Source organism: Dunckerocampus dactyliophorus, chromosome 1, assembly GCF_027744805.1.
Source record: "Dunckerocampus dactyliophorus isolate RoL2022-P2 chromosome 1, RoL_Ddac_1.1, whole genome shotgun sequence".
Lineage (NCBI taxonomy): Eukaryota > Metazoa > Chordata > Actinopteri > Syngnathiformes > Syngnathidae > Dunckerocampus > Dunckerocampus dactyliophorus.
Window position 1 is genome coordinate 25779643 of NC_072819.1, and position 15189 is coordinate 25794831.

Sequence of the window (15189 nt, forward strand, 5' to 3'; positions counted from 1 at the left end):
AAGAAAAGCTTCCATACGCCATGTTGACAACTGGCCTATTCCAGCACATTTCATCAGGTTTAAGTATAAATTATTTAAAGTGACTTTTCTCTGAAGACTGTCTGTTCTCAGTGACTCCCTGTTATCGTTCAGTACTTTGAAGTTAGAGAGAGAGCGAGAGAGACAAAGTCTTGTAATTGTCACGGCTCTTTTCCCTGGAGTGGCGCCATATTTCACTGGAAGGCCCAGGGGATTGTGGGTGATCAAGCTGTTCGTCCAAATAGCGAGGAAGCCCATCAGTCAGGAGTTTAAATTAAAACACTGCTTCTTGTTCCACTTCTGTTCCCATCTGTTACCAATGCTTCTCAGGGTATGCACACAGGAACACAAATATTCAGTTAGGTACTGTTGCATAATAATGCATGTGCCAGCGATGTAATAATCACAATGCACAGCAATCAATTCATCAAGGAAGAGAAAGTCTGCAAAGTAAACAAAGGACAATAGCAGAGCTCATGCAGCACTTTGTGTTCTTTGTCTCATTCCTATTCCAATCCCATTGAAAAGATAACCTTCTGTCAAACAATCAACACGCTGCAGCGTGTCCATGTGTAACACTCTGTAGGTACCACTCGCATGAAAAGTGATGCAGTTACAAATCACTTAATTTGGTACTCAAATACAAATTTTCTAATATTTTTGTAATATTTCTAATAGCATCCATCCATCTGTTCATTCATTTTTGGTTCTGTTCAGACTAACAGCTATACAGTATATGAACAACTGTACTACCAATAGCTCTTCTGTAACAGGAAAACATTATGAAACAAAATCCTTGCTTGATCTGCACGAACATTAAATGTGCCAACGCTTCTATAAGATTTTAACCGATGGTGACAGTATTCCAGCATTACCTTTAGCCATGCATTTTTGCAGAGATAATCAAGTGTAGTGATGTCATACTGTACACATCTATTACACTCAAGTACATTGTGTGTTAATGAACCCTTTCTTTCCATAATTTTGAAACATGTTTTTGTTGCACTTTGTTGTTTATTGCCTACATTTGTTTTAGTTTGAAGCTTGGCAAGATGCATTTGTGATTTTCTATAAGCACAAGTTTGTCAATGTTGTACAGAAAAAAATAGTCCCACTGTCCAAAAGTGATTTTATTTCCACTCGTTTTTCCACTAGGAAAAGTCGTTAACAGTACACATGGTTGACGGCAGTTGATCCGTGTGCCACAACATTCAGTGCATAGCGGAGGACGCACTTGGGTTACATGCCGTTTCAATTTAATTTTCCGGTGTATGTCTTTCTGAGCAGGAAATGTCATTTCTGCATTTTGTAAACTGTGGTGCTAACAAAACAGCATGGCTGCATTTTCCTCCTGTGACAGCAGCCAGCGTTTGGTGAAGCAGCTCAGACCATCACAAACACCTGGGGATCCTGGGATCAAAGCTGGGATTGTTTTGATGTCTTTTATTCTTTTTCAACATTTTTTGCTGTGTGTTTGCTTTGATGGTTCCATAGTGAATATTGTATTGTCTCTTTTGTGTTTGTTTAGAATCTCGGTGCAGTTAAATGACTGGATACTAGGGACTATACGCGATAATGGGTTTGGGCTTTATATGACAAAAAACAACTCAATAGAAAAGGCAAACGTCTGCACTCATTCTGGTATCGTTTCAGCCAGTCGCTGTTGACAGTGGGTGTTTTGCTGCTGACTTCACAGTTTTTAGCTACTTTGAGCCTTGCTTTTATTTATTTGGAAATGTAACAAGATCTGGATGCTTTGGTGTGTGTAGTTTTGTTGAACTCCTTTTTGCAGGATCAGAATGAATAGGCCTGCCTTAAATCCAAATGACTGTGGTTTGAAAGGCTTGTTTTCTTACAGAGTGGTAACATTATGATGTATAGCACACAAGTATAAATTAGGGATAATAAAAATGTCAGTGGATTAATTTAGTAATAGATTTTTAAGAATTGATTGTTTATGAATCAAGTCTTGACTGCAACCAGCAGAGATGCTGTTGTTTCAGTCTCAGTAGTTTTTGGCCCAAAGAAGAAAAGCAATGTCAGCGTATTTTTTTTATTACAAAGAATGTAATATTATTGTTTTTTTTTTTACATTATTCTTGAAATAAATATTTCTATGTAGAAAAGTCATCAAAAATTCATATAAAAATAATTGTAAAAAACTAAAAATTGTCCCCATGGGCAATAAAGGAAACATACCGTAAATTCGGGTGTATGGGTCGCTACTTCTTTCTTAAGCTTTGAACCTTGCGTCTTATACAGCGGTGCGACAAAATTCCAATCTCGTGACATCTCCTGTACTTCAGAACTACTACTAATTGTTTAAATACTGAGATTCAGTGAGTAAACAGTAGCTCTTTCTCTGGCAGGCTAATCACAAGCTATCAGCACATGTCAGCTTGTCAAACTTTTGCAAATCACAGGAGGTCATTGTATATAACAGTATAACAATATAACAGTCTGACTCATCTTACTAACACTTTACTGAAAAAACTAAATGAATCACACAGCAACTTACTCAAAAGGTGTACCTGACAAATATAAAAACATGTACCAATCTGAGTTTGAAATGAAAACAACTCTTTTGAAGTTTTCCCATAATCCATTCCGTCTGAGCAACGCACTCATTAGGGTGCTGCAGTGACGTCAGCCTTCCCCTGGGTCCTCTGGTGGACAGAGGCAGCATTACAGTGCCATCCACCATTTTCTATGCTGCTTGTCTTCCAATTAACTGCTGTTCTGGCAGTAATGCATATTGGGTAGATGTTAAAATAGCTAATGTTTGTTATTTTTTTTTAAAGCGGCTGTATCAGCATAACTTAAACTAAACTTATAACCTGGTACTGGCCCGACTTTGAGCTTAAAATCGGTTATGAAAGCGCCGCTGTTTCACTGTGCAACTCATTCGGAGATTGCGTCACCATTTATTGAGAGCAAGAATAATTTGCGCAGCACTACGACGGGAGTGGCTATTGAGATCACACTGATTCGCTAGCATTCCCTGATGACATTCTCTATCAGAGATATAGATTTTCAGCCGAGAGAATACACTACATCTGTTTAGTTTTTGATCCATGCATCAGGAATAAAATGCAATATGAAATATTAACTCGGCCAGTGACGTATATGTCACAACAGTCCTTGCATTTTAGTCTTTTTCAGTGTTCCCTCAAAACTGCATGCCTGCACATTCACGCACTGCTCCAGTGTTCTCAGCGCACAGCAAATGTATGCATCGCACAACATAAAATCCAACATGAACTATAAATAAATACATCCATCCATTATCTATGCCACTTATCCTAATTAGGGTTGCGGGGGTATGCTGGGGCCTATCCCAGCTAAGAGGATGGGTACACCCTGGACTGGTTGCCATTTACAACGATGGTCTTAGACATTGTATTGTTGTATGTACTTTATTCATCCCACAGCGGGGAAATTTACTTGTTACATTGAGACATGTACTAAGACATTTGCAATTTGATGAAGTCAATGAGAACTTCAATTCTGTTGTGAACAACAGCAAGGGTGTTTGGAGGTTTGTCCATGTTATTTTGACAATGTCATTTCTGTTTCAAGAAATGAGCCAAACCATCCATCCATCCATTTTCTATACCGCTTCTTCCTCATTAGGCTCGCGGGGGCATGCTGGAGCCTATCCCAGCTGACTTCGGGCGACAGGCGGGGTACACCCTGGACTGGTCGCCAGCTAATCGCAGGGCACATATAAACAAACAACCATTCACACTCACATTCATACCTATGGACAATTTAGAGTCGCCAATTAACCTCACCTGCATGTTTTTGGAATGTGGGAGGAAGACGGAGTACCCGGAGAAAACCCACGCGCACACGGGGAGAACATGCAAAGTCCACACAGAAATGTCCAGGGGAGAATCAAACCCAGATCTTCCCAATCTCCAGGCTGTTACTGTGTTGGCCAACGTGCTAACCATTAGACCATCGTGCGGCTGAGCCAAACCAATGGAGACAAAACGTAATATGTCAAAGTTGTGCAATGTTGAGCACTGCTTAATGAAAAAAAAGACAAGTGGAATATAGTTAGTATAATAATCAGTGTTAACTTGCGCATTTATATGTTCAGCTTTATTCGGCCAGCGGTCCTCCCTCGTTCTGTTGGCGGCGAAAGTGTTGCTTTTGGCAGTAATAATCTTTTTTAACTCCTCATACTGCCCCGCTTGCTCATTTTGTGTAAAATATACCAGCTAGGATAGCTTCATTTTTACGTGGAAGTAGAATAATATGACGTCAAATGTCCCCTTTTATGTTAACGCGCACTGATCACAGTTGCAGTACCGTTTAACTTTGTTTGGGGAACTTACTGGTAGGTTTTGTTGAGCTGCATGCCTGGGTTGATTGAGCCACTTTCGCAGAATATCCCCCTTACACTGCTGTGTTTGGTGTTATTTCCTATGCCTCAGTGTTCTTGCCTAATCTTCCTGTCGTTTGTTTTGTGTGTGGCCAGGAAAGTGAGTGTGACTGACATATGCCAATTCTTTATTTGGCTTTGGGCCACAAATGGTTTTGTCCCACAAATTCTGCATAGCGAAACATTTCATATTGAGTAGCAGTCATAGATATTTTTTGTTATTTGTATTGATTAGTACATCGCTGTTGGAAGATTGCACTCTAAGTGCTTTGGAGTTGGAAAAGCGCTATACAAGTGAAACACCATTTACCTTTTTTTAAAAAAAAACAACAACAACAACAAAAAAGCACAATATAGAGTAAAAGTTTTTCCAGCATAAAGCTGGTTGGCACTCCATCAAATGGTTCTTACAAAGGACCATTGCTTCCAAGAGACAGAGTGATGGTGAAGATGAGGTCACTTTCAGTGTCCCCTCCCAGGGGTCTTGCCCACAGCATGTCAGTGTTTGAACAAGCCAAACGACAGGAAATGTGACAACATGCCCTGGCAGTGTGGCGAGCTTTTTTCACCTCACAGTAGTGTGGTACATGATTCTTTCTCTTCTGGTGCTTTGGCTTGTGTTCTTAAATTGCGTGATGTTTTATAGCTTGTTGTGACAAGATTTTATTCTCTTTTGCTATGAGCCCCCCACCCCCAGTCTCCCAGCTCACAGTTATTTCTTTTACTGTCATCAGGATTAAACACTGCATGGATCAACTGTTACAAAGCTATGAGTATTTACAAATTTAAATATGTTGAATATGCAGTGCGGAGTCACAAAATCCGAGCAAATATTTTCCATTTTGTGTGATACAGTGATGTGAAATAATCAGGACAACACATCACAGTATGTATTTCTTTGTGGAAGCTCTTCTTGTCCTGAACCGCTGCTCACAGACGGTGACGGTCTTGTCAAAACATGCATCACCATTGTGTTTTCTGTGCTAATACTTTTCTGACAAATACCTCACATGGCGGCGCTGTTATCAAACCCCACAGGTGAAGCCCATATATCCCCATTGAAATTTCTCACACAGCTCAATGCGCTACAAAACACCCACTGTAACTTTAGGGTATTTAGCCGAATCACCACTAAATTTGGTGAACACCTTTATTGTGCTAACAAGCACATGTTCATAAAATTTTAGCAAGACTGGTTGAAAACCATGGCTGCCATCAAGCAAAACGTCTTTGCAGGGGCACGGGCGGGACTTAGCACTACTTAGTTACTAGTTTCTCGTAAGTCCACGACCATGTGTCTAATGGTTATCACATTTTGACGACATTTGTGTAACATGGATGCTAGCATGTACGTATTCCAAAGCATTCTGAACACAACCTTAGGGGGTGCCACAATGTCACGGACTGTGCTCATTTTTTTCACTCGACTGGATGCTAAAGCAGCACTTCGTTTAGCAAGTACCTTATGGAGCACGGCACATTACTTCTTCAATGTAAATATAACACAAAAAGTTTGGAAAGAAGGAAGAAACAAGACATATATATGGAGAGAGTACAGTATATGGTACAATGTGTTATTTTAACAAACGGTCGTGTTACTTTTGTTCCTGTTTAAATTTTTAGTTACCGTTGAAAGGAAAATATATGATTCCATGCACCACTGTGATGAGTGTTTCATCTTTTTTACTACTGGTCGCTTAATGCTGTGATGTTGCCTGCGGTGCTTTAAAAATAGCCCTGCTGACTGATCACTGCTCAGTCTCAGCCACCACAAATGAATGACTTTCAGTATTAACTGTAATAAAGTGTGCTGATTAGCATAATTAGTTCACTGGGATGAAGGATTAGGTTTGATGAAGGATTATTTTGAATTGGACCCACTAATACAATGTGATTACATCATCGCCCCCTCTCTTTCTGATCCCCAGGCAAGTGGCCCAGATTTGCCACCCTCTCCTTCTCACCTCCCACTGCCATGGAGAGTGCACGCCCCCGCATGTAGGATGCCTGCTCCGTCCGACGCCCGGCATCCCTTGCTGCCCGTCACCACCTCCTCCTTTTCCTCACGTGTGCCCGCTCCTTCCTCCAGTTCACTGCGGCCCCCCAGACTGTGCTCCGCCCCGCTCCAACATGGTGGATGAGGCGGCCACCATGAAGGATGATGTCATCAATGCCAACACGCTGGCTTGGCTGGTCTGCTCGGGCGTGTCCATCCTGGCCAACATGTGGAGCATCCTCAGCGTCAGCGCCAAGCAGAAAAAGTGGAAGCCGCTGGAGTTCCTCATCTGTACGCTGGCAGGAACGCACATCCTCAACATGGCCATCCCCATCACCATGTACTGTGTCATAACGCTGCGTCGCCAGCACACCAACTACGAGTGGAACGAGGGCTTGTGCAAGGTGTTTGTGTCCACCTTCTATACCCTTACACTGGTTACCTGCTTCTCCGTCACCTCACTCTCTTATCACCGCATGTGGATGGTACGCTGGCCTGTCAACTACAGGTAAGATGCTTTTGTGTGTTTATTTCTTCTTTATTGGGACTGTTGGTGCTGTGCTTTGAGCCTTAGCGAGACTACCAGGCAACCTACCTCATATACCGCAGCAGCCAAACGTTTTGAGACACTTTCTCATTCAATAGCATGGTAAATTCTATCCACACCATTGACTGCTACTGTATAGTACTTCAAATTACAACATTTTGCCTATTTCAAAGTAACTGTATGAAACTGGCTCAAGATAAAAAAAACAGTTAAACCAAAAACTATAAGAACACCACCACCGGTGACCATATGTTGCCAATACTGGTTTAAAAGACAAGACTGTGCAAAAAATACCTATACTTTTCAAGATTACAATTTAAACTAGATAATTTTCGTTTGGCCTAAATAAAATAACCAGTCTTCACTCCCGGGCTATCTGGTATTCACGGACGTTTCGTAGCATGTACCCACACACAAAAGCCGTCACGGAGAGGTGACCAACAATTTAAATGAATATTGTTGTTACGATAGGCTATATATTTAATGATAGCTAACCTTAGTAGCTAAACTTTGCCAAATCCCTATCATCAGCTGATGACAACCATAATTAATGTGTGTTCGTTATATACACTTAAAACAGCGGGACTTTCTCAAAGCAGGACGAGGGCGGATTATAAGTTTGAATGTTGGCACCTGTGGAACCTTGCATATGTCCCTTTAAGTAAATAAGTAAAGTAGTATTTTGTGTACCACCTTTCACAAAGTGCTTCAAACCTGTGTCATAGTTCTGTGTAAAAAAGAGCCTGGTTACAAAAAATATTGAATTAGTCAAAAATATCTGCTTTGATTTAAGACATTTAATCTTCCTTAAATTTCAGTTTTGGCACTGTACTTATGTATGTTTTCCATAAAGTGCAGTACCAGTTTTGTAATAACTAGAATATGCACTGTACTCATGTTGCTATCCACTTTTTTTAAGTATGTTGATCATACTTGTTTCCATTTATCTAGCCACAGTTGCGCACTTGTGCATTTAAAGTACGAGTAAGGAATTTTTGCGTTATATTTTATCCCACTCTCTGACATAATGTTGTTGTTCAAGTTACTTTCATGAGGAATAGCAGCAAGGTTTGTACAAGCACAGCACCCAACTATGAACATTAAAGTTAGCAATGATGCAAGCACTAATACAATGTGAGAAGTTCAGTCCAGTTGCTCCACATTATTACTTTAACCAGCTACTTTAATCACTTATTTTCTCGGACGACCACACTGTTTATATGTCAGTATCAGGTGACACTTCTCTCCAGTCAATGCATCTGTTTGTGAGAACCTTCTACAAGGAGCATCTGCCACTTCTGGCCTTTATTTGGCTACAACTGATATTGCAAAGTGACACTGAATAATAAAGTGACATTCACATTATCAGACAGCTTGATGTTGCAAGAACACCATTTTGGTGTTTTCAAGACATCTGCTGTTCACGCATACAGTAGATGTGTTGCACACATGAATATTGAATCAATCAATCAATGTGTGCTGGTTCTGGTTGTTTTAATAAACATTTCTGCAACCAAACAGAAATAGCACATTTGCATTTTGTCACTCTTTGCCACAGTCCAACATGCCGCACTACAACCGCACAGCATGTAGTCCTCTTGCCTCATTTAGTTAACACTACTGTATATACAATGATGTGGTTATTCTACAGCAAATCAATCAAATACATCATTTAAAATAGCACTCTATATTCATGTTACAGCATAAAGACTGGATTCACAATTATGAATATAGTTGTCCCTTGTTTATCACCATTCATTGGTTCCAGACCTGACTGCAAAAAGTGAATTTCCGTGAAGTAGGATTCAATATTAATGAACAGAATATTTTTGTAGAAAACCTGTTTATGACTTTCTAAATATGTTCTTTTAACATTATTAGAGCCCTCTAGACATGGAATAACACCCCTATAGTCACCTTTACACTCTTATTATTTTTTGCTTACACCAAATTGCACAGGCTACGGGATCACTGCAGGGACATAAGAGACGGTCGCCGCTAGCAGAGCAAGCTACCAAGCTAACTAGTTAGCTTCTCCAATTTACTTATTCTAAACTTAAGAACGTGTTTCAAACGAAGTGGGGAGGAAGGACAAAGTAAAATTTACCACTTCCACACGGAATGGAGGATCATTTTTTTGGACATGCCATGAGTGACTCCATGTAGTGTGAAGGTAGTGTAATGTCATGTCATGTCTCACTAATGTAGCATTACTGACGCCTAGTGACCAGAATACTACATATAACTTGTCTTGCAATATTTTTGGATGAATAATAGGCCATAGTCAACCACGAAAAAGCGATCGTTTATTTATTAATGAATTTTTGAAAAACCCTGGTAGGCTGAGGGAACAATGTTCGAACCATAATGTCACGAGTGATGACTGCACACTTTTTATTGATTATAACACAGAGTGGCAATATCTGGTCAGCATTGCATCGCCCTCGTTTGTAACAGTTACATTAACGACACATACTTCTCCATACACATACACAACATGTGGATAAACAGCCAACTTTCCCACAATCACAATACTACTCATGTGTCCCACACTCAATCAGTTCGCTTAAGCTTACCTGCAACAAAACACAATGTACCAACATGCCACAATACAACCACGCAGAATGTAATCTTTTTTATGTAGAACTGAAGTGATGTGCATTTGGTAGGATACGTCTTCTTGTGGCAAAATATATGGGAGTGACTTTCCTTACCTACAGATGCTTTAATGCTATTTTTGTCAGGAATTAATCAGTGTTACATTAGGATTTTTTTTAAAATTAAACTGTGGTCACTTCTTTTGTTTATATACGACAATTTTTTGTGATTCCTGAGGTTTTTTATAGAATGACAGCTCGCCTTGAAGCACTCCCCAAAAACCTTTGCGATGGTGCAGCCCATGTGTTCATGATTCTGAATTACATTCTCATTTTGTGGCCAACAGCAGTACATAATAACAAGCACAACAACACCTATGAACTCACAATTACTTTTTGGAGAATGCAAACATGCTTGTCGTGTGTTAATGTGCCAGATATTGCAGTGACACAAAGCAAAGATCAGAATGTCTCAGTCTTAGTGTGGTCAATTTTGCAACACTGTGCCGGTCAAATTTGCAACCTATCAGTCTTACCCGGTGGCAATGCAATACTTTATTATCGCAAGATACAACACAGGAGATGTATCAAATAGTCTTCATTTGTATCTCTATTATTGTCAGAGAGGTAGTCATTTAACAATACATTTGCTATTGTGATTGTAGTTTGCGTGGACTAAATTTTGATTTCAGAGGTGTGGGGACACAGCTACTTGAGTATGGGGATGATATCTATCTTACACCTCAAAGATGAAGTTCAAAATATGTATAAAACTACAGTACAGCCTAGGCCTTTAAATTCAAAGTTGTCATAGACAGAATGTATGCAAGTAATGAACTTTTTAGTAAAACTCAAACTAGTTTAGTTCACTATATTTTATAGTAGTTCTTCTAGTTTTCTATCGTTACTTTTCAGTTCACTGTTTTGTTTGTGGTTTGACTAGTTGTAAAGCATGTAGCATAAAATTATCACCCAATTCTTTGTTTCACCTTGTTAGTCAACTTCACTTCTACTCATTACCACCTATTTTACACTTATTTTTGGAATGTATGCTCAATAGACCCAGTAAGAACAAACACCCAACATGTTAACTTACAGTGACAGATGAACACGGTCTCTATAGCAAAACATCGGTGCGCAAATCCAGGCACTATTTATCTATTGTCTAATAAAAGCATAAAATAAAATAAAACCCCATTGTCTTTGCTGTTTACAACCAGATGGCATGACATTGGGGATGGCCAATCACATGTTAGCAAGAAACGGTAGAGCCAATTAATGAGCTTGTGTGTGGTCTAAAGGGAAATATGCTTCAGTTTAAGCGCCCGTTTGTATTTGTACTTTATTTATCCCACAGCGGGGAAATTTACTTGGTCGCTCAAGTGCTTGATCCTTGTGCTTGGTTGTAGTGCTCGATCCGTCTCCTTGTAATCTTGTGGTCAGGCGGTGTATTTTACATTTAAATCTTTCGCCTCCATTCTCACATTTCATTTACAGTATATGTTGAGGCAATTGACTCAAGCTGCTTAGTGATGCGATCTCACTGCTATAGGAACCCGAGGCACACTGAGGAAAGAGCTAGCATTATTGCTCACAGTGACAAGTAGACCTTCTTGTCTTTGCACAAAGCTGCAGAGGCTACTGCTGCCCTTCATTTTGTGTCCATGCATGTTAGACTAATCCCTTACAATTGGATTAGGACACGTAGTTAACAATATTTGGATTTTGGGGGCGGGGGATTATTTGTTTATTTTTATGTCATAATGATAATCCGATTTTATTATAAGGAAAGGAAATGGATAGGAAGCATTGGTTCCAGCTATTGTGCAAGATTGCACGCATGTACAGTCTGTCTTGTGAACTTCAGGGCTCCAGACTGCGACTAAATGGTGACATTTTGCAGCTAAAATCATGAGACTTTGCGAATGAATATTTCATCTACTTGCGCACCAGATAAAAGTATTGATTTGACAAGAGGCGGACTTTGTCCCCTCTGACTGTGAGAATGAAAAATAGACTGTAGAAGTCTATAAAAACAACTGGCAATGGCATATCACAGGCTAAGCGTACCGATGCCAGCCCAGTGTTTGTGATCGCTGACCTTTCAGTCTCATTGCTGTTTGATTTTTCTGGCGTGTTCGTTTACACACTTTGCCTGGCTCTCATCTGCCTCTCTCGCTAGCTAGCAGGCTACTACGCCTAGCCTCTGGTCTTCAGACTCCAAGTGTGACTTTTTTTTTACAATAGTGACATTTTGTCTTTAAAGCAAACAAGCAATGTAGTTAGTTCAGAGCTCGTTTTTGTCCCACGGGAAGCCCCAAGTGGCTATGACGTTCATGGGCTATGTACTTATTTAAAGTGTCACTAAACAACCTTGATATCTCGATAACATTATAATATTTATGACTTATCTTCAAAACACTAGTTGTGTGTCTTAAGTTGTTTAACATGAATATGTAGTGTGTCCAGTTTTAAGCTAGTGACGTTGCCACAGGGGTCTACAACAGGTAGCTCATGAGCTAGTCGTAGCTCGCCAGTTGATGCTGAGTAGCTCATCAATATTATAAGAATATTTGCGTCAACTCTTAGTATTTTTATAACTGTTTGTTTCAGATATGATGCCTGTATTTAATGACAAATGAGCACACTGTTTGAGTGGAGATCTGCTTTTTAAATAAAGTACCATTTAAATGTACCATTTAAATGTTGCCAGTCACAAACTACTTTCAGGTTTGTGACTGGCAACATATGCACAATTTGTTTCAAACAATTAACTGGGGGGAAAAAACAGCCAGGTTGGTTGACATTGCCAACAAGCTGCCCCCCTGCAAGTTTAAATATAACGTGCGGAGTACCGCAGGGGTCAATACTGGGACCAAAACTGGTCAGCTTATATATTAACAACATCTGTAAAGTGACGAAAGACCTTGAACTCGCAATATTTGCAGATGATACTACTGCTTTTTGTTCTGGGGAAAGTACACAAGAGCTAATTAAAAAAGTCACAGATTAAATGACTATACTAAAAAGATGGTTTGATAAAAATAGATTATCTTTTAACACTAAGCAAAACTAAAATAATGTTATTTGGTAATAGCAGAAAGGATATGTACGTGCAAATACAAATTGACAGTGTGGACATTGAAAGGGTGAACGAAAATACATTTCTGAGGGTCATAATAAATGAAAATATGAGCTGGAAATCTCACATTAAAAATATACGATATAAGGTGATGAGAAATACCTTAATACTGAATAAAGCAAAATTTGTCCTTGACCAAAAATCATCCCATACTCTCTATTGCTCTCTGGTATTAACATATCTAACTTATTCTGTGGAGATATGGGGAAATAACTATAAAAGTACACTTCACTCTCCTAACGTACTGCAAAAAAGATCCGTTATGATAATCCATAATGTCGTATATAAAGAACATATAAACCCTATTTCTAAAATCCCAATTATTAAAATTTGCTGATCTAGTACATTTTCAAATACCTAAAATTGTGAATAAAGCAAACAATAACCTGCTACCCAAAAATGTCATACAATATTTCTCGACAAGAGAGGAGAAATATGGCATCAGGGAAAAACTAAACTTAAAACCCTTATACGCGAGAACAACGCTAAAAACCTACAGCGTTTCAGTATGTGGAATCAAATTATGGAATGGATTGAGCAAGGAACTCAAACAATGCATCAAGATGTGCGATTTCAAGAAACAATACAACCAAATGATGTTTGCAAAATACAAGGAAGAAGAGTCTTGAACCACTGTGGACAAAATGCTGTGTCTAACCACTACAACACTCATTACTTGTCATTCTTGTGTGTTCATTGTCAGTATCCATCCATCCATCCATTTTCCTCCACTTATCCGGCTGTTAAACATCGTGCCTCCAGCATGTCCAAGGTCTGCCCCGGGGCCTTCTCTCGGCTGGGCATGCCCAGACTAGATGACTCCTCCGATGTGAGGGAGCAGCGGCTCTACTCTGAGATCCTCCCGGATGACTGAGGTCCTCACCCTATCTCTTGGGGTGAGTCCAGCCACCCTACGGAGGAAACTCATTTCAGCTGCTTGTATCCGTGATCTTGTTATTTTGGTCACAACCCAAAGCTCATGACCATAGGTGAAGGTGGGAACATAGATCGACCGGTAAACTGAGAGCTTTGCTTTCCGGCTCAGCTCTCTCTTCACCATGATGGTATGGTCCAGTACAGCGACCGCATTACTGCAGACGCTGCTCCGTCGACACCTTGGCTGCGCCTAGAAATTCTGTCCATGAAAATTATTAACAAAGGGCAGCCTTGGCGGAGGCCAACCTTCACCGGAAACAGGCTTGACTTTCTGCTGGCAATGCGAACCAGGCTCCTGCTCCGGCTTTACAAGGATCCAATGGCTCTTAGTAGCGCGCCACCAATCCCGTACTCCCCCCCCACGTGATAACCGCAAGGGACACGGTCGAATGCCTTTTCCAAGTCGACAATGCACATGTAGACCGGTCGGACAAACTCCCAAGTACCCCCCAGTACCGACCACCTTGCGGACGCAGCTCCGATCGGCTGCCTCAGCAATGGAGGCAAGGAATAGAGCCCATTCGGACTCAATACCCTCGTCCTGCCCTGGGATGCAGGCGAAGCTCTACCGGAGGTGAGAGTTGGAGACTCGGCGGACAGGAGACTCTGCCAAACGTTCCCAGCACACACTCACTACACGTTTAGGTCCCCCAGGTCTGTCCGGCATCCTCCCCAGTAGAACGACGGAGTCACCAGTTGGGGTGCTCTCCAGCACTCTCCTGATGGACTCCAAGAAGGTTGGGTACCCTGAACTTCCATTCGGCGTGTACACACAAACGACAATCAGGACACTTTCCCCAACCTGAAGTTGTAGGGAAATGACCCTCTCGTTCACCGGGGATGACTCCAACACAGAGGCACCAAGCCGGGGGGCTATCAATAAGCCCACACCAGCTCACCGCTTCTCCCCTTCAGCAACGCCAGAGTAGAACAAGGTCCAGCCCCTCTCGAGGCGTTTTGTTCCAGAACCCAAACTGTCGGTCGAGGTGAGTCCGACTATATCCAGTCAACCTCTCTCACAAGTTCAGGCTCCTTCCCCACCAGAGAAGTGACATTCAATGTCCCAAGAACCATATTTGGCCGCCGAAGACCAGGTCGCCCAGGCGCCCGCGCTCGACCGCCACCCAAAAAACATAGCACCGGACCCTTATGCTTGCCCCCGCAGGTGCGGGGTCTACGGGGGGAAGATTGCCAGTATTGTCAGTACTCACCCATTATTCCAACTATGTTCTGGTACGTCTATACTGACTATTATTTATTATGACTGTTACAGTATATGTATTATTTATGGCGACAAAAACTTTGATAATTATATTACCACATTGTTACATTACCTAATCATTTTCCTATGTATTAACTGGCAAAGACTACATTTGGAATGCAGGAAGTGAGTAAATGTATTGCAATTGATGTGTAATGAATGGGGTGTAGGATTAAATAAGCTTTGCTTCTTCCTACTCCTTTTGGACCTGTGGAACTGTGAATTGTATTACGTGATGTCTTCCATTGTAACTTGTATGCATGTTCAAAAAAATTAAGCCATTACCATTACCGTTGTTTTAC

General features: G+C 40.8%; 1 protein-coding gene across 3 annotated transcripts in view; it reads left to right on the forward strand.

Moving 5' to 3' along the window:
* Window positions 1–15189, forward strand: part of LOC129186447 (probable G-protein coupled receptor 153) — a 49212-nt gene that overhangs the window by 14229 nt on the left and 19794 nt on the right. For all 3 annotated transcript variants that reach the window (XM_054784755.1, XM_054784750.1, XM_054784740.1), the window contains one exon: window positions 6337–6912. In XM_054784755.1, the coding sequence (XP_054640730.1) occupies window positions 6539–6912 (374 nt within the window). In that variant the 5' untranslated portion in view covers window positions 6337–6538. The remainder of the gene's footprint in view (window positions 1–6336; window positions 6913–15189) is intronic.